Source organism: Endocarpon pusillum (assembly GCF_000464535.1).
Source record: "Endocarpon pusillum Z07020 unplaced genomic scaffold scaffold1275, whole genome shotgun sequence".
Classification (NCBI taxonomy): Eukaryota; Fungi; Ascomycota; class Eurotiomycetes; order Verrucariales; family Verrucariaceae; genus Endocarpon; species Endocarpon pusillum.
In genome coordinates this window covers 55370-80563 of record NW_006913653.1, presented here as the reverse complement: position 1 = coordinate 80563, position 25194 = coordinate 55370, and the positions used below count along the sequence as shown (strand labels likewise).

The 25194-nt window shown below is 50.1% G+C and overlaps 8 protein-coding genes across 8 annotated transcripts; 4 read left to right on the top strand and 4 right to left on the bottom strand.

The window, feature by feature from the left end:
- Window positions 1–316: 316 nt before the first annotated feature.
- On the top strand, window positions 317–2967 carry EPUS_03184 (Eukaryotic translation initiation factor 3 subunit C; the record flags this gene model as incomplete). Its single annotated transcript, XM_007789614.1, has 2 exons — window positions 317–659; window positions 710–2967. The coding sequence occupies 2 exons, from the start codon at window positions 317–319 to the stop codon at window positions 2965–2967; spliced, it is 2601 nt and encodes an 866-aa protein (XP_007787804.1).
- A 698-nt stretch (window positions 2968–3665) lies between these two features.
- Window positions 3666–6752, bottom strand: EPUS_03183 (uncharacterized protein; the record flags this gene model as incomplete). The annotated part of the gene is made up of 1 exon (XM_007789613.1): window positions 3666–6752. One exon carries the CDS (start codon window positions 6750–6752, stop codon window positions 3666–3668), a length of 3087 nt encoding a protein of 1028 aa, XP_007787803.1.
- Window positions 6753–7610: 858 nt separating this feature from the next.
- Window positions 7611–9156, bottom strand: EPUS_03182 (uncharacterized protein; the record flags this gene model as incomplete). The annotated part of the gene is made up of 2 exons (XM_007789612.1): window positions 7611–7840; window positions 7893–9156. 2 exons carry the CDS (start codon window positions 9154–9156, stop codon window positions 7611–7613), a joined length of 1494 nt encoding a protein of 497 aa, XP_007787802.1.
- A 387-nt stretch (window positions 9157–9543) lies between these two features.
- EPUS_03181 (uncharacterized protein) lies at window positions 9544–10822 on the top strand (the record flags this gene model as incomplete). Its single annotated transcript, XM_007789611.1, has 2 exons — window positions 9544–9609; window positions 9668–10822. 2 exons carry the CDS (start codon window positions 9544–9546, stop codon window positions 10820–10822), a joined length of 1221 nt encoding a protein of 406 aa, XP_007787801.1.
- Window positions 10823–11202: 380 nt separating this feature from the next.
- On the top strand, window positions 11203–14354 carry EPUS_03180 (Cutinase transcription factor 1 alpha; the record flags this gene model as incomplete). The annotated part of the gene is made up of 10 exons (XM_007789610.1): window positions 11203–11306; window positions 11359–11383; window positions 11489–11506; window positions 11561–11685; window positions 11732–12444; window positions 12501–12573; window positions 12621–13049; window positions 13099–13278; window positions 13331–14233; window positions 14297–14354. 10 exons carry the CDS (start codon window positions 11203–11205, stop codon window positions 14352–14354), a joined length of 2628 nt encoding a protein of 875 aa, XP_007787800.1.
- Window positions 14355–14952: 598 nt separating this feature from the next.
- EPUS_03179 (uncharacterized protein) lies at window positions 14953–16830 on the top strand (the record flags this gene model as incomplete). The annotated part of the gene is made up of 1 exon (XM_007789609.1): window positions 14953–16830. The coding sequence occupies one exon, from the start codon at window positions 14953–14955 to the stop codon at window positions 16828–16830; it is 1878 nt and encodes a 625-aa protein (XP_007787799.1).
- A 615-nt stretch (window positions 16831–17445) lies between these two features.
- Window positions 17446–21485, bottom strand: EPUS_03178 (uncharacterized protein; the record flags this gene model as incomplete). The annotated part of the gene is made up of 7 exons (XM_007789608.1): window positions 17446–17786; window positions 17817–17929; window positions 17978–18392; window positions 18508–19257; window positions 19543–20412; window positions 20485–20593; window positions 20724–21485. The coding sequence occupies 7 exons, from the start codon at window positions 21483–21485 to the stop codon at window positions 17446–17448; spliced, it is 3360 nt and encodes a 1119-aa protein (XP_007787798.1).
- A 1277-nt stretch (window positions 21486–22762) lies between these two features.
- On the bottom strand, window positions 22763–24817 carry EPUS_03177 (uncharacterized protein; the record flags this gene model as incomplete). Its single annotated transcript, XM_007789607.1, has 4 exons — window positions 22763–23246; window positions 23298–23714; window positions 23762–23900; window positions 23950–24817. The coding sequence occupies 4 exons, from the start codon at window positions 24815–24817 to the stop codon at window positions 22763–22765; spliced, it is 1908 nt and encodes a 635-aa protein (XP_007787797.1).
- Between the last annotated feature and the right edge of the window lie 377 nt (window positions 24818–25194).

The window sequence follows — 25194 nt, the reverse complement described above, 5'->3', positions numbered from 1 at the left end:
TAGTCCTGTGCAAACCACATCATATTATGGTTTGGTTTGAATTCAGCACATATTGGTGGTAATTTAGACATAACTTTCAGAGGGCCTCTTCCTGCCATCAGGACTACTAGTACTAAGTACGGTGGGCTATTTGCAGCTTGGCGTAAATCTTGGCATAAAATCTTGGCCTCCACTGCTACGCCGCACTGCGATTTGCACAAATTCCTCGCAGAACCGCTTCACTTACGATCGTTTCATCCCCTTCGTCCTTCCACTTTCGAGAAAACTGAGTAGAAAGGCTGCTGGCTTACGAAACGAATTATCAACCACAGTCAAAATGTCATCGAGGTTCTTTCACGGAGGAGATAGTGACAGTGAAAGTAGCTCGTCTGAAGAGGAAGAGCTCTATGGTGTTGAAGGAAAGGCCGAAGATTCAGAAGAGGAAGAATCATCCGAGGAAGAATCAGATTCCGAAGAGGAGTCGTCTTCTGATGATGAAGGTGGACCGATTGGAGCAAGCCGCTTCATGAAAGATGTCGCCAGCAGCGATGAGTCCGACGATGAAGATAAACACACAATCGTCAAGAGTGCCAAGGACAAGAGGTTAGAGGAGCTTGAGGGCACAGTACGCTTGATCGAAAATAAAGAGAAGATTAATGATTGGGCAGTGATCTCAACGGGTATGTTTATAACGCCGCCCATCTGTGATAAAGCTGATTCACCTCCCCAGAGTTTGACAAAATGAATCGCCAAGTCATCAAGATCGTTCAATCTGGCACCATTCCGAAACTCTACGTGAAGACCATCTCCGACTTGGAGGACACCATCAACGAGACGATTGCCAAGCAAAAAACTACAGCCTTGAAGATGAACGCCAGTAACACCAAGGGATTCAACGCAATGAAGCAGAAGATCAAGAAGAATAACAAGGACTATGCGACCGAAGTAGACAAATACCGGGCTGACAAGGAAGCATACATGGAAAGCGACGAGGAGGAAGAGGCTGTGCCTGTGGAGAAGGTGCGCAGGAACCGAGTGCAGCGGATCGACGAGCTGGATGCTCAAATCGACGAAGAGGGCTTCGCTACTGTAGGACGAGGCGGTCGCACGCTGCAATATACTCCGGAGAGTATTCTGAAACACCTTCGAACCATAATCGAGTCCCGGGGTAAGAAGAACACTGATCGTGGAGAACAGATTAGGATTATGGAGAAACTGCTCGAAGTTGCCACCACACCATATCAGAAGATCCGTGTGCTTTTGACCCTGATATCCACCAGATTTGATCTGACTTCCACCTCGACCCAAACCTATATGTCCCAAGAACAATGGCGATCAGCCGAGCGCGAATTCAGTACCCTTCTCCAGATACTGGAGGCATCATCGACATACGTCGTGACTGAGAACGCCGACGAGTGGGACGATGACGAGAAGGCGCCACAGCCAGCTCCGAATGAGGTCTTCAAGATTCCGGGAAGCATTGTATCATCCATAGAGCGACTCGACGACGAATTGACTCGATCCCTCCAGCAGACAGACCCTCACACTGCTGAGTACATTGACCGACTAGGTGATGAGCAGCTGTTGTATAACGATATTGTCCGGTCTCTGATTTATATCGAGAATCTGAAGAAGATGGAGAATGTCGAGACACCTCCAGAGAGTGCCAACAGAATCGTCATGCGGAGATTGGAGCACATCTACTTCAAGCCAACTCAGGTCGTCACCACTTTGGAGGAGAACACTTGGAAAGCCTTGCCTGAGAGATTACAATCGGAGATCACGCCCAGAGGCGCTGTGAAGGATGCCGCTCCTCTTGTGCAAACACTATGCAACTTTCTTTTTCAGCACAGTGAAGGCATCCTCCGAGCTCGTGCTATGCTCTGTCAGATATACTTCCTTGCCCTTCAAGATGACTACTGGCGGGCTCGCGATCTTGCGTTGATGAGTCATTTGACGGAGAACATCTCAACATTTGATATCAGCACTCAGATACTGTTCAACCGAACTCTGGTTCAGATCGGGCTGTGTGCTTTCCGAGCAGGTCTCTGCTACGAAGCACAAGGTGTTCTTCAAGAAATCTGTGGCTCTGGTCGACAAAAAGAGCTCCTCGCCCAAGGTGTCGTTATGCAGCGTTACTCACAAGTCACACCAGAACAAGAACGTCTCGAGCGACAACGCCAACTCCCATTCCATATGCACATCAACCTCGAGCTCTTGGAATGTGTCTATCTGACCTGCAGCATGCTGCTTGAAATCCCTCTCTTGGCGCAAACAGGCTCATCGCCAGATATCCGCAAGAGAATCATCTCCAAAACCTTCCGCCGCATGCTAGAATACACCGAACGACAAGTATTCCAAGGTCCACCAGAGAACACAAGAGATCACGTTATGCAAGCTTCGAAGGCACTAGCGAACGGTGAGTGGCGAAAATGCAGCGAGCTGATCTCCAAAATCGCCATCTGGGATCTACTAGGCAAAGACAAAGAGAACGTCAAGACCATGCTAGCCGCGCAAATCCAGGAAGAAGGTCTCCGCACCTACCTCTTTACCTACGCTCCCTACTACGACACCCTCTCCCTAACCACTTTATCCGGCATGTTCGACCTGTCCGTCAAGAAGATCGCCGCCATCATCTCGAAGATGATCTCGCATGAAGAGCTTGGCGCAGCGCTGGACCAGGTCAATGACGCTATCGTCTTCCGTAAGGGGGTTGAGCTGTCGAGGTTACAGAGTCAGATCGTCACGTTGAGCGAGAAGGCGATGGGCATCCTCGAGAGTAACGAGAAGGTGCTTGAGACCCGGACTTCTGGCATGGCTAATGCGTTCGTGAGGAATGAGCAGAGGGGAGATAGAGCGGGGAGGGGTGGGAGGGGTGGTGGAAGAGGCGGGATGAGAGGCGGGATTGGGGGACAGGCAGGTGCGGCGAGGAGGCCCGGTGGTCAGCAGTTTGGCGGTGGTGCGTTGGGTGGCGCGATCAAGGCGTGAGCTGGTGATAGTGGACTCTCTGCGCGAATGTTACGGTGGAAGAACCTTAGAAATGCATCGAAGAGGCAGCCGTCTGTATCGAGATGCAGCAACAACTTTGAACCGTTGCACCCTTGCGTTACAGTACTCCTAAACTAAACTCTTGCTGCCAGCTAAAAGAAGCCAACCAAGAGGTAAGAGGTATGGTTCTAACATACAGTAGTTCGATCATCACCACTCCTACAAGTATTGGCTCGTATATCCAACCAATTTCCCGACTCAATTAGGTGTTTGGTCCATACCCCTTTCCTCTATTCCTCCCGTCTTCCTACCACGGGCGTAAATACACATTCTATTCTACGTCTGTCTGTCCATCCGTCCGATTTGCGGTGCAAGTAGGTGGATTCAACTTGAAGGGCAAAGAAAGGCAGGGCTACTGGGAAGTGGTAGCTGGGAAGGGGGAGAGGAGATTCATCAGGAGAAAAGAGGTAAGCGAAGGTGATTTTCGCGTAAAGATCTCGACTGAGACCGAGAGGGGCGTCGTCTCTAAGCGGGATGCGGATGCATAATACTCGTGGTAGTACTGTAGGTCATTCAAATGCCCAGTCTCTCCCAATATGTTGGCGTGCTCCCCATACGCAAACGACTCGCTAACTACGCAAGCACGATATAGTATCCCATCCAACCTCCCAAAGGCCCCGCGTGGCTTTCAGTCCTCCTCATCTCGAATCCTCAGTGCTATAAATCCCCGCTCTGCCCACCCTCCTTGGCCTACCACTTCCACTGCCCTCTTGCCCCTGCACCTGCACCTGCGCCCCCGCATGTTCCGCCACAACGCCAATCGTATAAGCGACCGCGGCGGTTAAAGTCCCAGCCAGGAAGACGCGCTTGACTGCCCTCCCAAACCAGCCTGGTTCAGCCGTAGACGCCTTGTTGGAGCTGCTGTTTGATCCTGTATCTTCTTGATGCCATGTCTGCCCTGAACCGCTGAAGACGGACTCTTGGCGGTGGACTTTGGAGGCACTGGCGTTGGGGGCGATGGATTCTACTACTGTTTCGGCGGGAGAGGATGTTTGAGATGACGGACTTGGGCTTGAAGACGAGTCTTCCATAGCTGTACTACTCGGTTGAGGAGGACCCCCAGAAGATATCATAGGTGTTCTGACTCTCTTGAAGACCAACACATCACCACTTCCACTCACGATCTCATAGCCCTGTTTCTCCATGTCCGCGAAATATGGCAGGAATTTGGCGACGTTGTTCAGACGTGAGAGAACTTCGGTTGGATGTAGCGGTTGCATTTCACCATCTCCGGTTGCTGACATGGAAGATGTCGTCTCAGCGATGTTCATCTGTAAAGTGGAAGAGTCGTACGCTAAAACCTTGTACAATAGAGGAGCTTTGCCTGAAGAAGTCTTTTGGGTGGTAGAAGAAGTTTGCTGGGCTTCCAGTACGGGCTGTTCGGCAGGCTTTTTGGCTGCCACATTTTCTTTGCTTGCAGGTTGGAAAGATCTCGGATCAGGAGTCATTCGTACAGGAGGAGGATGTAATTTAACTTTTGAAGATGGTAGACGAGCAAGTATGGCCTTAAGCTTCTGCGTGACCTCCACACGCGTCAGCTTAGCATCACGCAGAGCATGCTCGCATCGCGCGATCATGTCCTTTATAGCATTACGGTCCGCTCGAATATTGGCTTCCTTGATTGTTTCTGCCAATTGGTCAATCCGTGCAAGACCTTTGTGTTGCCGGTGGTCGACAGTAATTGGTCCGTACTCGTCCTCGTACGTTGCTTTGATCGTTTGAGCAAGAGCCTTCTCCTTCTCCTTCATTTCAGCCTCCTGTTTCATTGCCTCGATTCGGGCTTTTCTAAGCGCCAGGGTCCTCTCCTTGCTCTTCTGCTCCGCGTCTAATACTTCTTTTGAGGGCGTGAATGTTTGAATTGAGCTTGTAGCGGATTCCAAAGCTTTAGGAGCAATTTTGGCGTCAGCCACTGGTCCTCCTTGTTCCTTGCGATTGGCCGATGTGCCCAGGTTTCCTACGGTGAAATTCTCCACGGTGCTGGGTGGCTGCACCTTTTCAATTAGTGACGCTGGTTGCTGGGCCCAAAGTCGATGCCAAAGACTGTTGAGACTCTCCGAAAGCCTCTTACTAGATTTCATGATCGCTTCAGGAAAGACAATGGAAAGACCATCATCGTCTTTTTGACGTAGGTTGAAATCAGTCTCCAGCTTCTGACGTTGGTCTTGTTTAGCCTTCTCGCTGTCCTGCTTACTTCGGCGGGAGGTCCTAGTGGAGGCTCTGATATCGCTGGCTCTCAATAGGTCTAGATCCTCGCTAATGGATTCATGTGCCTCATCTGTGGTTTCCACTTGCTTAGGGGACGTTTGAGCAGTTGTCGGCTTCTTGCTTGATGCTGTCAGACGATCCAGTGATGGCTTCAATCTATCTGAAGGTTGGGGTATGGCTTGTAAGCGATCCAATGAAGGCTGCAGTTTTGCTGATGATGTTGTCTTTGCATTTCCGGCATCTGATATGGTGGTAGGTTGTATAGCGGTAGTTGGTGAACCCTGCTCTGGTCCGAACCCTTCTCTATTGAGCCAATCCTGCTTAGGACTTGCAATTCCTCTAAAAATGTCCTTCGACTTTGCTTCATAAGTGGTACCCGAGAACAAAGGTGCTTCGTCAGTTGTTGACTCGGTAGCGGGTGCCGTTCTTGACCTGTTTTCTGCCTTTTCCGCTGGTGAAACCCATTTGCCATGGTACTCAGCGGTGGTATCAATGCTATTACCTAAAGTCGCCGCCTTTAGTTTACGAAGCTCTGCAAGTCTAGAGGTTTCCGCCTTCAACTCCAATGCTTGTGTATCGGAAGCAGGGTGATCCGAGCAGGCCTTCTTAGAGCTTGATTTGGCCGAATAGCCGAAAACCCGGTGCGGTTTGTAGGGTTTGACAGGTATGTCCATACCCTTTTCTGCAAAGAGCGGGTCAAATAGAGGTTTAAAGGCTTGAACGGGCGGCTGCATCACAGGCTTGGTCTTCAGAACCTTTCGCATGGATATAGGATCATATTCGTATTCATCTTGTTGCTCAGTACTATCGATTGGCCTCGTGGAAGGCTTGGTCGTCGGAGCTGACCGATGATTATCCTTACCTGGTAGCCTCTCATCTGACTGAGATGCAGTGCGTATATTGGAAGAAGAAATGCCACCTGGCGCCGGGGATGGTGGAGTATTGGACATGGCAGATTCTTGCGTCGCCACTTGACTCTCTTTCGAAGATGGGGTTTTCAATATCCAGGAGAAGGAAGACCACGATGTGTTGGTCAGATTCTGCGGGCTTGCCAGACGGCGTCCAAATACAGCACCAAATGGGTCTCTGTCAACGCAAGCCTTGAAATGGGCGAAGTCGTCGAGAGATTGTCGCCCTGTCGTCCTTGGTATCGAACTAGAGTCAGATTGAGATGAATGAGAAGATGAGGCTTGTCCATCATGTGAGTCGGACAAAGCTGTCGTTGACCCAACCCATGATGGCCTCGAGGCGTTGTGTGAAGGATCCCTATCCCATAATTGGCGGCGTCGAATTGCTTTGGAATACTTGTATCTTAGCAGCCTCTCTTTTCGCAACAAATGACGCTGGAAGCTATCGTCCAGATTTGAAGACCAATCAGTTGTTCCACGCTTCCACCACCACGAGAAACTCCGGCGTGAGTTTAATGACAAGGATTGCTTGAGAGCATTGGGACTAGCACACGTGCTGCAAAGAGGCATCGAGCGAACGTAGAGAGAAGTTGACGGCTGTATAGAAGCCATTTGAGATGAGCTTCAGAGCAGTGCCTGGTATCCCTGAAGGGTGAGCGAGAAAGGGAGGCAAAAGTACAGGTTGTTTGAGCAATGCTACCCACTAGAGATCAGCTCTCCGAATCGAGGGTGAGGATTTGATGGACTGCCAACGACTAATCGAGCAGATGGACGAATAGGTAGACGGCAGACTGATGAGGCCTCGGGCGCCTGCAGGGATCGATATGCAACGGCAGAGTGGCGATTAGGAAACGAGGGAGAAAAGAGTGCTAGGGACAAGATGTGCTTCCTGCAGACCTGCTGGCATTGACGAAGGAGTGTTAACAGGTTGCAAGGGTGAGCACAGGCAGAGAACTGTACGGGTAGAAGGAGTAAAGAGTACCAGTAGTAGCAACGTAGCAGTGGTAGCTGTAGCTCTCAACACCATAGGCATGATCCAGGGCATTGGCGGGGTAGATGTGGACAGCCTATTACTTAACTACGTACTACTACGTAAGTAGTAGTAAGTAGTAGTATGGCGCTCGGGACAAGACCATGCCAAGGCCGCTCCCTTCAACCACTGCTAGCAGTAAGTAGTACTGCGTCCAAGTGGATCTCCCATTGCAACTGAAGCTGACTGCGAGTCGTGATACTATCGCATCAAAGAAACAGAGCGCCTGCAACACAAGGGGGAATATGAGAACGGCAAGAAAAGATGGAAGTTTTGTCCAGAAGCGGTAGGCGTCATTTTTGTAAGCCTCGCCTCCGATTGGCCTGCAACAAATCCAAAGGAGAAACACCTGAACCAAGCAACATGATGCATAACCAAATACTAGTAGCCCAGTAAACCCGGGAACTTCGAAGAGTCCATCGAGACCTTGTCCGATATGTTTACTCATCATCCGTCGGCTTCTTTGTCAAAGCGTCCACCACTCTGCTGTAGAACTTCGCAGCGTGATGGCGATTGAACGTAATGTCTTCCTTCAGATAGTAAGGGAGCAGTTCTATCATGTCTTTATCGCGGTTCGAATCAAGCAGAGGCGTGTACAAAAATTCGGTGTCCTCGAAGCTTGTCGTTCGCCCATCGCCTTCGGTTTCAACAACGAGCTTGAAATGGAGTGCTGTGGGAACAATCAGCAGAATTTCAATCTGACTTGCGATAAATGTACTCACTACCATTGCGACCAGTTTGGATACAGTCATAAGCATCGCCTTCATCTGCCCTTTTTACGCTTCGAATGATGAGTCCAGTCAGATCGCTGTACAGGTCTTCTTTCAACTGTGCCGCTTGAGCCGCTTGAGCCGCTTCTGCGCTACCAACCATGATAGTTCTTGCTTGATTGCTATTTTTCATTGCGCTGCCTGGTGTCCTAGCCGTCGCGCTCTCAACCGATGTCGCTGAGCTTCTTGCTGCAGCAAGCTTGGCTTGTAGCGCCTTGATCTCGTTCTGCGCAGCCATAAGAGACGATTCCAAATCGGTCACTTCAGAGCGATACTTGGTGGCTTCCTGCTTGGAATTCTGCAAGTCAATTTGCAGCTGCCGAGCGTCATGCGCCAGAGGCATTTGCATTGCAAGTTCCTTCTTAAGGGACTCAATTAGCTCTGCCGATGCTGATGTGGTGGCTTCGCACTGCTTCCGGAGCTTTTCCATATTGGCATTCGCCTCCACAATACCCACGTCCTTGAGGTTGCGATATTTCAAGTCGATGTTTTCGAACTTTCTTGTTACGTCGCCCAGCTTCCGTCGCAGGTTGGGGTCACCACCACCTCGTTCTGTGTCAGAAGAACCTCCAGCCTTTCTTCGGACTACGTTCTCTTGACGGGATTGGGATGCGCTGCCTACAGATTTCTTCACAGGACGTTGAGGGCTGCATTCTGCGTACGCCTCAACGATATTATCGACCTCCTGCACTATTGGATGTGGATCATCGGCGATAACTTTCTGGGTAACTTTGGGTTTCTTACTGCCCGTCTGCGCTTGAGTGTGTTGCACAGCTAGCGGACCGTGGCCAGAATCATCGCCATGTGCTACCGTGTCCTTCTTTGCTCTTGGCTTCCTCTTTGCTTTTTGACTGACTTCCTGCTTTGGTCTCTCGGGGCCTGTCACTCCATCCAACTCATCATCTGATTGCGCAACAGGAATTCGAGAGATTTTTTTGCTGGCCTGTTGAGATTCCCCATTGACCTGTTCTTCCAGTGCTTTCCGTTTTGTGCCAGTTGCCTTGCCCACAGCTTTCTTCGCACCATCCTCTTTGACTGCTTTCGGTTTTCGAGGCGCCGCCTTCGGCTTGCTGACGCGACTATCTGCGGCCTTAGGCTGAGCGGCTTTCTTTTTTGGTAGCTCACTTTCGGACGCACTGGAGATGATCATATTCTCATCAACGAACCGCGTAGAATCATCCATATCCGTATCAATCAGACTAGAGATACCCCTCATGTCTGTTCAAGGACTCCAAGCTCGCTATGGGTGAATTTGATTGAAAAGAGGGTGTAGTTGATGGTGCCACAGGCGATGATGGTCCCATTAGAATCATCTGCATTAGGAAGCGATGTAAACAACCCTCGGCACGCTAAATTAGTGCAGATCCTAGGCAAAAGCATGGCTTGTGGCTTGTGGCTCGTGCCTCGTGCTGTGCCACAGTTCTACGGATTTGGTACTCGAGCAGTACCGGGGAGGGCATCACACCCGATACTGAATCAACCCTAAATACTATTCACCGCCGACTCCTTGGAGTCCTGGAGATTGCGTCTATATTGACGGTGCTGTTCCTTGCAATACCCAGACCAATCCGCCGCGGCCGCCGCAGCCCCAAGTCCTTACATCATGTCCTCTGCTCGAAGTGAGAAGTGGCAGTGGGTCCTGCAGGAATTGTTCCTTACCGCCAGTCTCGTAAGACCTTACCCACTTGAAGTCGTCTGATTATCTGCCGAGTACTGAGATTGTTTAGGGTGCTTCGGTGTACTATGTAGTCAGATACCTCACAAACAAGATTAATTTCGATCCAGAATCAGAGCAGAAAGAACAAGCCCGAAGAAAGTCGGCGGCGATACTGCGACGGCTTGATCAGCCTACAGACTCGGATGATGAGCGCCAAGGCGCACATGGACGGCCCAGAAAAGAGGATCTTGTACTGTCACAGTACGAACAGGCTATCGCGATGGATGTGGTTGCGCCTGATGATATACCCGTGTCCTTTGATGATATAGGAGGCTTGAAAGATATCATCGAGGAATTGAAAGAGTCGGTCATATACCCTCTTACAATGCCTGGTCTATATTCAAGCTCATCATCCTTATTATCCGCTCCTTCTGGCGTCCTCCTCTACGGTCCGCCAGGGTGCGGAAAGACAATGCTCGCAAAGGCGCTGGCGCACGAGAGCGGGGCATGTTTTATTAATCTGCACATCTCGACATTGACAGAGAAGTGGTATGGTGACTCGAATAAGCTGGTGAATGCCGTTTTTTCATTGGCGAGGAAGCTCGAGCCCACCATTGTCTTTATAGACGAGATTGATGCAGTGCTCGGAACTAGAAGGAGTGGTGAGCACGAGGCAAGCGGTATGGCAAAGGCCGAATTTATGACCCATTGGGATGGTTTAACTTCGGCAAACACAAACGGCCAACCGCAACGCATCATGATACTGGGCGCAACGAATCGAATACAAGACATCGATGAGGCAATACTCCGGCGGATGCCGAAGAAATTTCCAGTCTCGTTGCCTTCTGCCTCCCAAAGATATAAAATTTTAAAGTTGGTGCTGAAGGATACAAAGATTGACGAAGAAAAGCTCGATATGGAATACCTGGTCAAGGTCATGGCAGGAATGTCGGGAAGCGATATCAAGGAAGCATGTCGTGATGCGGCTATGGTACCAGTCCGAGAAATGATCCGCCGTAAGCGGGACAAAGGGGAGCGCATGGAGGCTGACCACGGTCTTGACGTGCGAGGAATCAGGACAGAGGACTTCTTCAAACGTGCCGGAGGTATCCAGACCATCAAGAAGAGCATCAAAGATCACAACAAGACAACGGAGAGTAAAGACTGGAGCACAGAATCGTCTGACTCTGATATGGAAGATGCTGCACAAGTACAGCAGCCGTGATGGTTGGGCGTGAGATTGGAATTTCCATCGAAAAAGCATAGATGATTCCGAGCGTGCCGGGGGAGGACACCAGCACTGCGGAGGACTTTCTACCGAGTAATATATTATTCTAATTCATCCTTTAAGGTGGCTGTTGTGCGATCACGATTTTGTAGCTTCAACATATGATGATGCTTTGGTGTGATGCCCCGCAGAATCCAGATCAGCCCAATTGCCCCCGAAAAGTCCATGTTGGTCACCTGCCACAAGCGGAACACCTTGTCGACCCAAGCAGGCCTTTTAGAGACATGGTCGTGGACGACCACTTCTAGTCTCTGCAACGCTTACAGTTGTCAACATAGCAGCAGCTTGCATCCTGTCATCAACTCCTGTAATTGACGATGAGCGCTGCCACAGAAGATGTGCCTTCGGCGAATGGTCATACAGGTCCAAGCGATACACCTGCTCCTAATTCGCAAACACCAGGCCACCCCAGTTTCCGAAGGTAAATTGATCTTTCCATCGAGTGAAGTGTTGTTTTCTGACATCCTGAATAGACAACGAGCCAGTCGGGCATGCGAGGTACGTTGTTCTTCTGTTATCGCGACAGGCCGAGTACCTCGGCAGCGAGAGGGAGTCCTATCTTTGCGCGATCTGTCATCCATGCTGATTCGAAGTCCGCCATAGACGTGCCATTCTCGGAAGGTATGTTTGCATCGTTCCTCAAGTCAAGCATCGTGCCAGGACTAAGGTGATCAGGTCCGCTGTGATGCAGCGTCCTTAGGGGTACCATGCACAAACTGCGTCGCATTTTCAATCGAGTGCAAGATCCCTGTACCCAAGCGCAAGAAGAATCATACAAGTAAAGCAAAGGAGGGAGATAGGTTAGCTCTCTGTACCAAATGAAGGTATCGACTGACTGCCCTGCAGTGACCGAGACACGACTCAGGACTATTCACCCCTCCCAGATGGACCACACCAGTATCAAGACAACGGTAATCATGGCTATACTCCTTCCGATGAGCCACCAACATATCAGTTGTCTGAAGCGCAGGTGGCGCAGCAAGAGTCTCAGTCGAATGTCCTCACTCAATTTATGAAGCCAAAATTTGCACGCGCTCCAATCAAAGAAGCTGGTCGTGTTGCGTACTTGGGAGAGTCTTCGAACCTCTCCCTCCTTGTTCACGATCGGCATGGCACCACAGATGTTGTCCACTATCCGCTGCCGGAGAACATTAGGGGATCGCGAGCAAGATTGACGGAACCAGATCAGCAAGAGATAGACATCCTACAACAACGAGGAGCCTTCTTACTGCCACCGAGATCGTTGTGTGATGAGCTGGTGGACTCCTTTTTCAAATGGGTTGCTCCCGTGGTGCCCGTAATCAACCGAAGTCGGTTCATGAGAAGATATAAGGACAATAAGAATCCCCCTTCACTCCTGCTTCTGCAAGCTATTTTGCTCGCCGGGTCGCGGGTGTGCAGCAATCCTCAGCTCATGGATGCAAATGGCTCTACTACGCCGGCCGCCATGACCTTTTACAAAAGGGCCAAAGCTCTTTACGATGCTAACTACGAGGATGACCGAATCACCATCGTGCAAGCCCTGATATTGATGGGTTGGTATTGGGAGGGACCTGAAGGTGGGTGTAGAGGACAAAACATCAATGATAGGTACTAATGACTGACCTCGCATTAGATGTCACCAAGAATGTCTTCTACTGGACAAGAGTAGCAATTGTCGTTGCCCAGGGCTCTGGCATGCACCGAAGGTGAGATCTCCTGTGTCATGTGCATGAATGTATGCTAATATTCACAGTGTGGAGAACTCTCAATTGAGCAGGCCCGACAAGCGGTTGTGGAAACGTGTATGGTGGACATTATTTACTCGTGATCGATCGGTGGCTGTCGCTCTTGGGAGACCAGTCTCTATCAACACAGACGACTCTGATGTTGGCATGGTGTCGGAAGACGACTTCATTGAGGATGAGGTAGATTCTCTTGCTGAATACCCTCCAGACCATATCCATGTGCAATTTTTCTTACAGTACGTGAAACTTTGTGAGATCATGGGACTCGTCTTATCACAGCAGTACTCGGTGGCATCCAAAGCACGGAGAACAAACGCCATTGATTTAACTCACAGCGATATGGCTTTGGCCGATTGGCTCCAGAACTGCCCTCGAGAAGTGTACTGGGAGCGTCCAAGGCATCATTTCTGGTCGGCGTTGCTTCATGCCAACTACTAGTACGTCGTTTGAACCTTTCGGGTGGGATTGATGCTAAAACCCTCCCAGCACGACGTTATGCTTATTGCATCGGGCGCACATGCCACCTGCTTCTGCATCGAATGACTATCACGCGATGGACATGGCATACCCTTCCAGAAATATTGCTTTTCAAGCCGCCGGAATGATTACCTCTATTGTCGAAAATCTGCAAGCACATGACGAAATGCGATACACCCCTGCTTTTATGTGAGTTCATTGGCGACAATAGCCATCGCAGTCACTGATACTATTTGAATAGCGTGTACAGTTTGTTCTCTGCATTGATTATGCATGTCTATCAGATGCGGTCCTCGGTTCCTTCAGTAGTCTCTGCGAGCCAAGAGAGAATCAATGTTTGCATGCACGCCATGAAAGAGGTGTCCAAGGTTTGGCTTGTTGCCAGAATGGTCCACACATTATTTGAGTCAATTCTCGGCAATAAGGTACTGGAAGAGCGGCTTCAAAAGACGGCAGGAAAGCGACACCAGAAGAGCAAGACTGGTCCCTCGAACCCTGCTCCGAAAATTCAAGCAATCGGGAAGCGAAAGTTCGATGACATGGAGTTTGGTTACTCGAGCGGACCACCTGCGCCACAACTGTCATATGAGCGTTCACGCCCACAAACGCCTTCTCTCACCCCCAACCGCGATCTAGGCCACCAGCCTGCAGGGGTAGCAGGTCTATCTTCGCCGCCTCCAAGAAACGCAGCAGACCAGTTCTTACCGCCTGGACCATCACGAGGCGGCACACGACCAGCCTCGCCTTTCCCTGGAGGATTTTCCATCCCCGCAACACCTCCAGACCTCTTCCTGGTAACGCGCCATTCGCCGCCAATACCACAATCCTTATGGGAGAATTTCCAGCCTGACCAGCTGTTTCCAGATGGAACGAACATGACCATGTCATTCTCCTCTCCCAACGGCAACCCCGTTGATCCTCAGCTACAGATGCCGACACACTCTCATGATGATGGTAGCTCTAGTCTTCAAGGGATGGCATCTAACATGGCTCTACCGCAGGTCAACATGGGCATGCATACCCAGGGGTGGTCGATGGATGAGATGATGGGTCATGGTATGGAGCATCAACAACAAGACGATAATTGGAGTAATAGCTCGCGGGGTGTGCCTGCTGTGCCGAACGCACTGAATGTGGAAGATTGGTGAGTGAAACACCATTTGGTTTCTGCTTGCAGGCACAGGACCTCTGCTGATCCTCATTGCAGGTTCCAATTCTTTGGAATCAATGGTGACGTGAATGGTATAAGCGTTGACGGTCAGTAATCTGAAGGTGTATGCTGGTGGAACAACCCTGGAGCACATGGGGTTATTGCTGAGGACTGCATCTACGTTCCCATAGAGGTTGCAAAACAACTAGGTTAAGTTAGCTTAGCATAAGATCTGCTGCACGGGCTTAGAGCATAGGATACACGGCACTGTGCATTGACGAAGTACAACGGAATACCCTGTTGTCAGAGTTCAGAATACAGAGCACAGATCGGACAGTACTCCAGTAGAGAACCACTGCAGTTAACCTCAACGCTGACCTGCCAGAAATAGCAGCTGCTTAACTAATACAGTATTAGTCCTCCTCCCACCTCCTGTTTCAGCCTAGCGTGGCCTGACCCTTGCAGTGACGAATGCGCAACGGAGGGACTCCTCGACTCGGTATTACTGTAATCCCACACAAGCATATCTCTCTCTCTCTCTCTTCCTTTCCTCTTCCTCTACCTCTTCTACACCCTGTGAATATGGGCTTTTCACCTTTTTCTGCGCAGTTAGACTCTTCTCAACAATCCTATTCTCATGCAACATCAGACTTCTGAATGTCTGCTCCAGCTCCCACAGATGCTCACTCAGCAGCGCTCCGAGGGCAGCTGCCATGAACCCGGACGGATCCACCTACACATCTACCAGCCCTAAGGATTGCTCTATCAGACCGAGAAACAACAGGCGCCTCATATCCTTCGATGACCACGATGGCTCGACGCTTCAGGATGCCGGCAGCTCAGCCCCCTGGTCTCAACCGAAATTCACGTCTCCCTTCCCGTCACGAGGAGTATCTCCAATTCCTGGCGCACATCCCTCAAGGCCACTCCCGGCTGCGGCCGACCCTAGATCGATAGCGCCTTCCAATTACGACTCGGGGAAAACCGGCCGCGGACAGACGAGTGCAGCTTCTGGCTTGGGATTGTGGGAGTCCTGGTCTTCAATTCAAAGCATTGCCTCAACTCTGCTTGGAAGTGACGCGCAACAACCTCCTAAAGGCAAGGGCGGAGGTACATTCAACGCTTCAGTGCGGAGGAAATTCGGCAACGCCTCTGGTGTAGGGGCTACTACTCCTCAATGGGGCCCGGAAACAAGTACTGGGCAGACACATATAGCGGGTTCGAAGGAAGAGAGGCAGGCCATGGTTCAAGCCAAGAAGCGAGAAACGTTACTCCTGGCGGACGCGAATGGACTTTCCGGTCTGTATACTCCTCATAAACGACGAGACTCCAATCTAAGGCTGCCTGATACTGCTACCCCTGCCGAATATGATGGAGACGCCCTTGTCTACGTACATAAGGTCAAACCACAAGACACCTTAGCAGGGGTGATGATCAGATACCAGTGCCAACCAGCGGTGTTTCGGAAAGTCAACAGACTCTGGCCGAATGACAACATACAGATTCGGGACCACGTCTTTCTTCCTGTTGAAGCTTGTGCCATTCGAGGCAGAAGGATCGACACGAAGGAATCAGTGCCAGACCACAACATCCCCACCTGTGTCGGCCCTAACCAGTCCAAGAACAACTCTAACAATCATTTTCACCTGCCCGCAGATGACACATCTCCATCCTTGACACCAAACACAAACTCGGACCTCGACCCGGAATACAAACACGAATACTTCGTCTCGCTTCCCAACATCCCCGAATCCATCGAGATAGCCCGCATTCCGCGCCGAACTCTCGGCTTCTTCCCTCCCTCCCGCCGAAAATCCCAAACTCTTTCCGATCTAGACCCCTACTCCGACACACCAAAAACATCCCTCGACATGAATTCACGTCTCAACTCGCTATCCTTGAGTACCTCTCCCTCCCGCAACCGCCCGAATCGATCTCAGCGCAGCAACTCCAGGTCAAATACTTCCTCATATTGGGCTGACCGCCTCAAAGGCCCGGGCGGCGTGGGTCCGCTCCGCTCCTCCGGTCCTGGGCTAGCAGGTCCTGGACCAGCCGAGGATAGCTTGAATAAGATGTTTGCACATCATCTTCCCAATGTCGCGCCGAGGGAATCTTTTGACTCGGTGCGTTCGACGGGTTCAAGCGCCACAGCGGGGCTCGAGAATGTCGGAGGCGTGATCGAGGGGTGGGTGAGGAAGGTGGGATCGAAGATTACGGGGAACCCGGAGCCTGAGGAGGTTTATAGACGGCTTGGTGGTGGTGCTGGTAGTGGCGGGAGGAATGGGATGGGGGATCTGATCGAACTGGAGGACAGTAGCGGAGACACAGTTATGGAGGAGCATCACATGGGCGTCCTGGGTGCATCGACATGTGCATCTGTACCTGCATTTGATGGGCCGGCATCCCGTCCAGGTTCTGGATGGAATTCTCGGGATCTACTGACCTTGAAAGGGAAAGGGAGTGCAGGCGTAGGCGTCACGGCCAGCGCTACAGCGAGTGCTATAGAGGAGGAGGCATTACTGAGGGAACGCTTCCCGCCCCGCGGCAGGATGGTCGATGCGCAGACCAATGTAAGCAGTAGGCGCCGATGATCTGGAATGGGAGTATAGTCGTAGCATTTTCAGATACAATGAAAACATGTCATATATTCTGTAGTTTCATCCCAACTTATGTATCTCATGTCCCGAGAAAACAATGCATGTGATGCTGAGAATTCGCTTCTGTGCTATTCTATTCTACTCTACTCCGTGGTGTCATTCATACTGACTGCCACCTGCTGTGAGGAAAGGGTCCTCCGTCTGGAGACGGAGCAGCTGTGCAGGAGGAAAAGGCAACTTTCAGAGTGCAATGGGTGTGAAAGGAGCCTATACTGCGGAGACTGCTGTTGTGCCTGAAAACGGTGATGGAATAAGAACACACATTACAATAACCGGCCATGGCGGCTGCCATAGCTGTAGGTTGTGTGCAAGGGCCCAACGGAACAATGGCCGTATGGAAGGGGTGTCAAGGCCGTGAAAGAGATGGGGGGGTTTTCACGAGGCAGAGCTTAAGAGGGGGCTGGAGTGGTGAGGCAGAGAGGGCTGTCCTTGGAAGGAGACGAGATGATTAAGATCTAATAAGTAACCTACTCTGTGTTATGATTCCTTCTCCGCCCTTCCGATATCAATACCGAATCTTCTCTTCCTGTTCGACGTTGCACCTGGGGTTCAGTCGTTCCACCACCCAAGACTGAATAAGTAGCCTTCAAACACCCCGGCTTTCTTCAACTCCTCATCACTCATCCACTCTGCTCCCTCATGAACCACAGCCCTCGAAGCCATCTCACTACCGGCCAGCAGCGACATGGACCCTGCAAGCGTGCACGGGTTATGCGGTAAGGTTCTTCGCATGTCCGTCAGCAGGTAGGCAAGACTTCCACAGACGAACATGACTGCCAGAAGGATCTGAAGTGTGACTTTACTGCCGTTGTTCATTTTTAGACGAGTGGTTGGCAGGGCGATGGTGGCATTGTATATAGGGTTCGGTTGGAGCGGAGCGCTTTGCATTTCTGTATTGATGACTTAAGCCATGAATTTACTGTATAGATAGTTGGTATGATTAAACAGTTTGGCTGCATTTGCGGGGCCCACAAGTTCCTCTGGTGGAGTAGCGTCGGAGCTGGAGACAAGAGTATGAAAAAAGGAGTGGAAACTATACCTTATATCGGCTACAGGCCGCTAATTTGGTATTAAGTCATACATCTTGTCTATAACATTATTCTTGATGGCGGTGAGCCCACTGGTGCTGTTCTTAAGAAGACGAATTGTACTCTCATCAATGATCGGTGGATGAGACTGATCAAGTGTGAAGTAAGGTAGAGTAAATGTTACTTGAGCCTGTACTTCCTGTATGTGTTCGGAGCAAGTCATGAAGGTGACGTTCTCGTAGGATGTGGTTCTGGCCTTAACGTTACCGAAGATGAAGGCGAAGGAAGGGCAATCAGATAACCGGATTTCCGGAGAGAAAGTGCCGCTGATCGTGCCGACAAAGTACAATGCGTCGGGGCGAAAAATTTGGGGATCCAGGCTGTTCCTCGTAAGGAATATCAAAGTCAAAGCGGTACGGAAAGTATTGACCAAAACAACGTTGTGGTTGACGGAGCTTTGATGAGAGTCTAACCACGGGGTTTCCTTGGAGAAAGAAGAAAGAGAAGACGATGTCTTCCCGTGGTACTAGTTTGCAGTCTAGGAAGGCTCTCAAAGCAGGTAGTTGGAGCGACAATGTCATACTACCGGTTGCGCTCGCAGCCTTGACAAGACCCATCGATTCTTCTGAAAGCTCGATGTGGGGAAATGCTAAATCCTTGTACGTGAAGGCAGGGGAAGACAGATTGAAAATCTCCATCATACTGACTTTCTCCGCGATACTGATTGTCTCTGTGGCATGGAAATAATCAGCGTTGTGTGTATTGATGTTAAATGAGTCGAGTTGTTGGACGGTAACGTTCGAGCTGACACTGAAATTTTCAATGATAAGTAGTCCAGACACGATGATAGCCAGTAGAGGCCCAGCAAGGCCGGCAATATTGGAAAAGAGCGCCCCAAATTGACGATCGATGGCTGCCCTATACAAGGCGACTGGAGGAGGCCTGCTCATAAGCTGACTAAAAATGCTTCTCCGAGCAGCTGAACTTCCGCTTCGCAGAGCACTGAAGGGGGTGAATGTTGTAACAGTAAAATCTAACATGTTGAACAAGGTGGCCAGTAGTAGCACAACAAATGCAGGTATATAGCGTATAAGGATGTTTATAGAACTGGACTCATGGGCGGTGTCTCGCTGTAGAGGCAAGAAGCCATTGTGGTGATCTGAGGCATGTTGCAAGCCTTCAAGAACAGCTATGAAGATCAGCGGTAATGGTAGCACGCCTGCAATGAAGCCTTTTTGGATAGCAATTGGATGATGCCAATGGCTGCTCTTGGATGGTACCTCTGCGATATTTGGCATTGGCTGGGTATCGGATGCTTGAATTCGGAAGCTGGCTTCATTGGGTCCTAGTTAGCTAGTAAAGTAAAACTTGGCTAGTTTATGTCGTATTTTGCCGGTAGGTGACCGTCCTAGGTCTAGGAGAAGGTTCTGTAAGCACTGGCTGTTGGCTATGATTATTGCCATGCCACCTAGAGAATTGGGGTTTCAAGGCACAACGTCATGAGGCCTGTGAAAAAGCAGCATCAGGGTCAAAAGGATGAGAAGCGCCAGACATGATACGATCAAGGCCATTGAAGGGGTCTGAACCTTCAACCTGTCCTCCGTATAGACGAGCCGACCTATGCTGGTCTTTGAAGCTGGCTTGAGCAAGAACTGCTGAGCGTACTGCGAAGCAATCCCACACAATGTCTTTGCAGCAGCACTCTTCATTGTCTCTATGTCAGCCAAGAAAACTTCAAGACTTGATTCTCCCTGCGTCAAAAGCATCAACCTGGAGAGAATATCAGGCCACTCCTCTACAATATCTGTGGAAAGACGACGTTGTTGACCGCCAATTATTCCCTGAGAGTAATCGATTGCATAACATAGAGCAAGGGACAAATCATTCACCGTAGAGTTTTCCAGCCGTTTCCCAGCCGGCACCTCCGGCTTCGAAATGGAATATCGATCGCTCTCGTCCTGCTTGGCAGTATCGTAGGTGACATTTGCCTTGATTATCGAATAAGCTGGTTTACAGATGACTCCATTGGCGCGGTCAAGAGTCACCCAAAATGAATTATCTTCAAAGGAGGTAGAATCTCCATGAGTCTGATAAGCCGGAGTCTGCATGTATCGGTAATCGGCTACAGTAGCCATAAATCCAACGTCATTTTGCCCTTGTAGAAGAGGAGAACCGGTCTCTGTGTAGTATATAGTACCAGATATGCAATCGACCAATAAAAAATGTCCAATGATTTGCCTTGAGGGATAGGTCTGGTTTCCCAAACTCAGGTTGCTAAAGAATACGTTTTTGACAACGCAAGAAGGAGCTTCGAAGGTTGTAAAATTATGATAGTAAGGCCCAGTGCCTGTCTCCGAGTATTGCTCCCCAGGAATAGCTTTCGCGGCTTCGCAGTCAAATTGAGGTAGCATTACATCAGCCTCCACAGATATTTCTGAATTGGGCGGTAACGTTGCTTTAGCTCCAATACTTGGGTAAGCGAGATACTCTTTTGCGCCAACAGGCCATGTTAGATTGTTCGTCAAATGACCGTAGTAAGCGAGGACTGGAGTGCTCTAACCATCTATGGGTAGTGATGTTACATCAAGATCTGTTCTGACTTCAATCGGATATGTCGAGTTTGTCACCACGATAGGACTTAGTACCAAGAGGCCGGTAGAGAAGATTATCTAACAAGATGGTCAGAACATGTGGATGATAGCAAGTTAGAAGACCCATAATCAGTTTTAGGCATGCGAAACCAAGGATGCCTGCAATGACAGATATGCTTCTATGCCTGAATGCCAGCCATAGACTCACAACCTGAAAAGGAGACACGTAGCCAAGAAGGAGACTCCTTGAGGATTCTGCGCCTCGCTTCATCTCATGCCAGGGAGCTAGAACTGAAGAGTAGTACGCTACTTGACGCCAGAGGCCAACGACAATAACGAGCACCGCAGTAGGTCCATAGGTCCAAGTATAGTGGTTTGTGGAGATGCGAGGAGCGAACCCATCTCTATCTCTGGAGAAGTGCCACAACAAAATAACACTCAAGAGCAAAATGATGTAGAGCACAACGAACGCAACCAGTGTTCTCTTCTTCAGCCAGATTGGAGTCCACAGTTGCCTAGTCGGGTAATTGTCTGAGCTCCCTTGAGGTCTGGGTTTTGCAGGTTGAACATCTCTGCCGGAATGATTGTCATCGGTAGGCAGCTCTGAGACGTCTTCGATGTAGCTTGCCTCGTAGGTGGTTCTCGACTCCGTGATTGCTGGATCTGGACTTTGAGACCCGGCTTCAAGTGATGTAGTCCTATTGTAGACATCTAGCAAGCTAACATGGCTTTCTGATCCAGCCGTTACCGGATCCCCACCATAGAGGGTCGTATCCGAAGAGTTGTTGAGTTCTAATCGTAAGTGATGAGAAAGACGGGCTCCATCGCGTTCAGCCGTTTGAGGGTGTGGAGAATCAGGCGCAAAGATAGGTGGAAAATCGCTGGCATAGAAAGCAGATGAGACTGGTTTTCGGCGTATATTAGCCATCCGAGCGGTGACTCCGCGGTCAGCGCTCCCCTCGACAGGCATAACGGCGTAATCTTTGTAATCTTGGGGAAAGAGGAGTATGATCACTGATCAAGCATGCCAATTGCTTATAACTGATATTTTCCATGAGACTCTTCGAACACTGCCTGATCCGAAGAGACACAGATAGACTCCATGTCGCAGGTGGTGAATGACACATGCATGAACATGCTGCTCGTCCTCCGCTGGAATACGCAAGTCACAGCTCCGCAATAAGAGGAAGCTGACCAGGTGAAACGCCAACATCGCAGTGATAGTCCATATCCAAGGCTTTGATGTTAGCGGGGCCTGCTCAAGGAGCACTTTTTCATCCGTGTCCCTGATAGTCTTTTGTGCATGTTTATGCTCCCAGAGTGGTAGAAACTCGAGATAACCTACCCGAGAGATTGCAAGCAAGCAACCACACCGATAGAGTACAGAATTGCATCTAAGCCGACAAGATTGAGTTTCAATGAGTGTGACAAGCTGCACAGCAGAGTGTTGCACAGTAACGTGAATGCAAAAAAAATGATACGTATCCCCAGAATGAGGTTCTCGGCATGATGAAGCCAGGAGCTGCACTCGTCAGGTGGGGAGAGAGTGCCCAATTTCACGTGGGCCAACTGTGCCTATAATAGCAAGGGACACGTTTCGTCCACTCGTAAAGTAAATTAACAGAAGACATTATGCCTACTCACCCGCGTCAAGCTCTCCGCCTTACGTCCATGGAGCAATTCACCCAGCCACCCAAGGCTGAGAGCAAACTGTAAGACGTTTCATCCTATCCAAGGCGACGAGGTAGATGGTTATGTGCCTGGGACCCATTGTGCTCCGATGCGAGGGGCGGTGTTAAGGAGTCGTGGCAGGTTGCACGAAAATGCAAAAGTGGCTTTAGCATTAGAGCGTCCTCCAGGATCATCGGTATCGTTCCAGACATCGTAGCTTTGATTGTGCACTCGCTATTTACCTTCTGCAAGCCATGGACAAACGAGCAATGAAGTGTTACTGCAGTGCTCAGAATCAATCCGAGGGTTGTAAGCTATACTCAATTTGGCTACTATTTCTTGGTAACAGCCTTGCCCATTTTAAGTTTTACAAGGGCATAGATAACGTAATCTCCTCGTAGGTGTGTTTGGCAGAGCCAGCTCAGAAAATTTGAAGGGAGCTACATCTATCCCGTGCGGTGGACCATTTTGCACAGCCAACAGCATAGTCATCCTTCTCGGCTATGTACAGTTGTATCTATAGACCCTATTTCACCTGTACCCAATGCTTCACTGACTCTTCCGTCTCCCCGTCTATCAATCATCGCGAAATGTACTACCTTGAGTAACAGAATACAGTCCGGTGTCCGTAGCATTGGTGATATTTGTCCGCACCACCTCCCCTACCTTGATTGCTCCATTCTCTACAACACCACCCACGGCGGGCGATCCATCAAACCTCTCTAACCGATTCCCACCGTTCAAGACAGTAAAATTAGCCATGCTGATCTCCTCTGGGTTGCGAGTGATAATTGTCGGCAGACCGAAGAAATTAGCATTGAGCTGCTCTTTCGAGACGTGAAGTTCATAGTAGCCACGGTAGTAGGCTTCAGACCATTGAAGCTCGCGGTTATCTCGGATCAAGTAGTCGCTGATGTTATTGGCGCGAGCAATCGTTATGTTTTGACCAAAGGGAGATGGACTGCTGACTGCAGTGCCTGCAAATTCAGCTCCAATAGAACCAGCACCAGTCGCAGGATCATACGGACTCTCGCCTAGCCAGACAAGATCTGAGACCCAGCTTGCAAGATGTCAGTAACTATTGTAGAGCACGCAAGACATGGAAGCTTACTTGGCATGACTATCACCAGCTAGGAAGATATTGTTGCTGATGTTGTTGTTGTACAGAACGGATAGAGTACGATTTCGATTGGCTTGATACCCGTCCCAGGCGTCATAATTTAGGGGCTCGTCAGTCCCACTTAGGACAGACACGTTGACCCTTGAGAAGATGATCTGACTTCCGATGATTCGCCAAGTTGCACCTCGATTCGCTGAATTGATCAGATTCTCGTAGAACCAATTCTCCTGCCGACTGCCCATTAGCGATCTGCTGGCATCGTTCGAGATCTGTCTAATGTAGTCTGTATTCCAATAGAGGTCGGTGATCGAACGATCGTAAACCCGAGTATCAAGCATCAAAAGATCTATCAGATTGCCTATCTGAAAACTTCTCCAGATGCGGAGATTGTCGTCCATGTCCACCTGACTGATTTCTGATCAGTAGAGGTAGCGTTTCGCTGTAGCAGCACTCACCGTATGGGCATCCACTCAAAGTAGGCACGGACAGCATTCATTTTGCGTTGATCAGTGGAGACACCTCCATCTCTGATAAAAGAGTCCTCCGTGTTGTTCAATTCTGAGCTGCCGTCCCGGTAAGTATTGTCGGCGACCTCTACGTAGCATATTAGCTTCGTCTTATAACTTACTAGTCAAGGCCCTACCGTGATCGTCCCAAACAGGTATCCAAGGAAATGTTTGCTGGCTGAGCTGTAGATCAGCATCAGTTTTGTATGTCGCGTGGCGTCTACGATAATCGTATAAACTGTAAATTTCCCGATCAGGCTGCGATATACGGTCGATCGCGTTTCCCCAGCCATAGTCACCATTCCTATATTCGTAAATATAGTCCCCTAGGTGAATGACATAGTCCACGGAATCCTTCCGAGCTGGATTACCGTAGGCATTGAAGAAGCCGAATGGAAAGTTCGAGCAGGAAAACACTGCCAGACCCACTGAGGTCACATCGTCTCTTGCGGCTGGCGTGGTCTTGGTTCGGCCTATTGGGCTCGAGTTTTGTGAATTGCACACGGTGAACCGGTAGTAGTAGTACGTGAAAGCATCAAGACCGGTTGCCTCAACCTTGACCGTGTAATCGACGTCAGAGGACGTATAGACTGTGCCTTGGTTCACAACATCTGAGAGGTCCTCATCTGTTGCCACCACAAAGTTTAGGCAGATGGGCGATCTGGACGGCGGTCTTCCCTCGTCCGTATCATTGTAGATGGGTACGGGGTTGTACAAGGGTACATAACCTGTAGTTGTGCGGTTGTCGTCCACATTGTTCAGCATTGGAGAGCACCGGGTCCACAATATGACTGATGACGGGTACGGATCTCCAGAAGCAACACCGTGAGTGAAATTGAGACTAGCCGGATCATAACTCGCGGAAGGATCGTTCCTCTTGACTACCTTTCGAACGGAAATACCGAGGCCTGGATGGTGGTTAGAAGGACTGCGATAGTTCAGATTCGCGCCATATGAAGCGAGTGAGGTGCCAGCGAGGGCCAGCAAAGGAAGAAGTTGCAACATCCTTTTTCACTCGAGATCTGTGAGTGCTGGCGCTGTCTTTGGCGACCAGCCGGTTGGCAGGAGCTGGGAGTGCTCGCCATCTCTTTGTACTACTCTGGACGGTGTGGCTACATCACAGCTTTCGAACATGCAGGGCCCCCATTCTGGTAGTCGATCGTCATCGCGTTGCCCTGACATAATCCCCTTTTCAGCCATTCGGAGAGCTTCCATATTGCACGCTCTCCAGTGTGGCCGCGTCCGAATGCTGTGCCAGGCAGACTGTTGTGGGCAGCTTCCTCTTTCGTGCAAGACGTGCAGATTTTGCAGATTTGTCATGGGGGGGAAGCTGGTTGTATCCCGCCAACTCGACAAAGCCTGCCTCAGCTACTCTGGCAGCA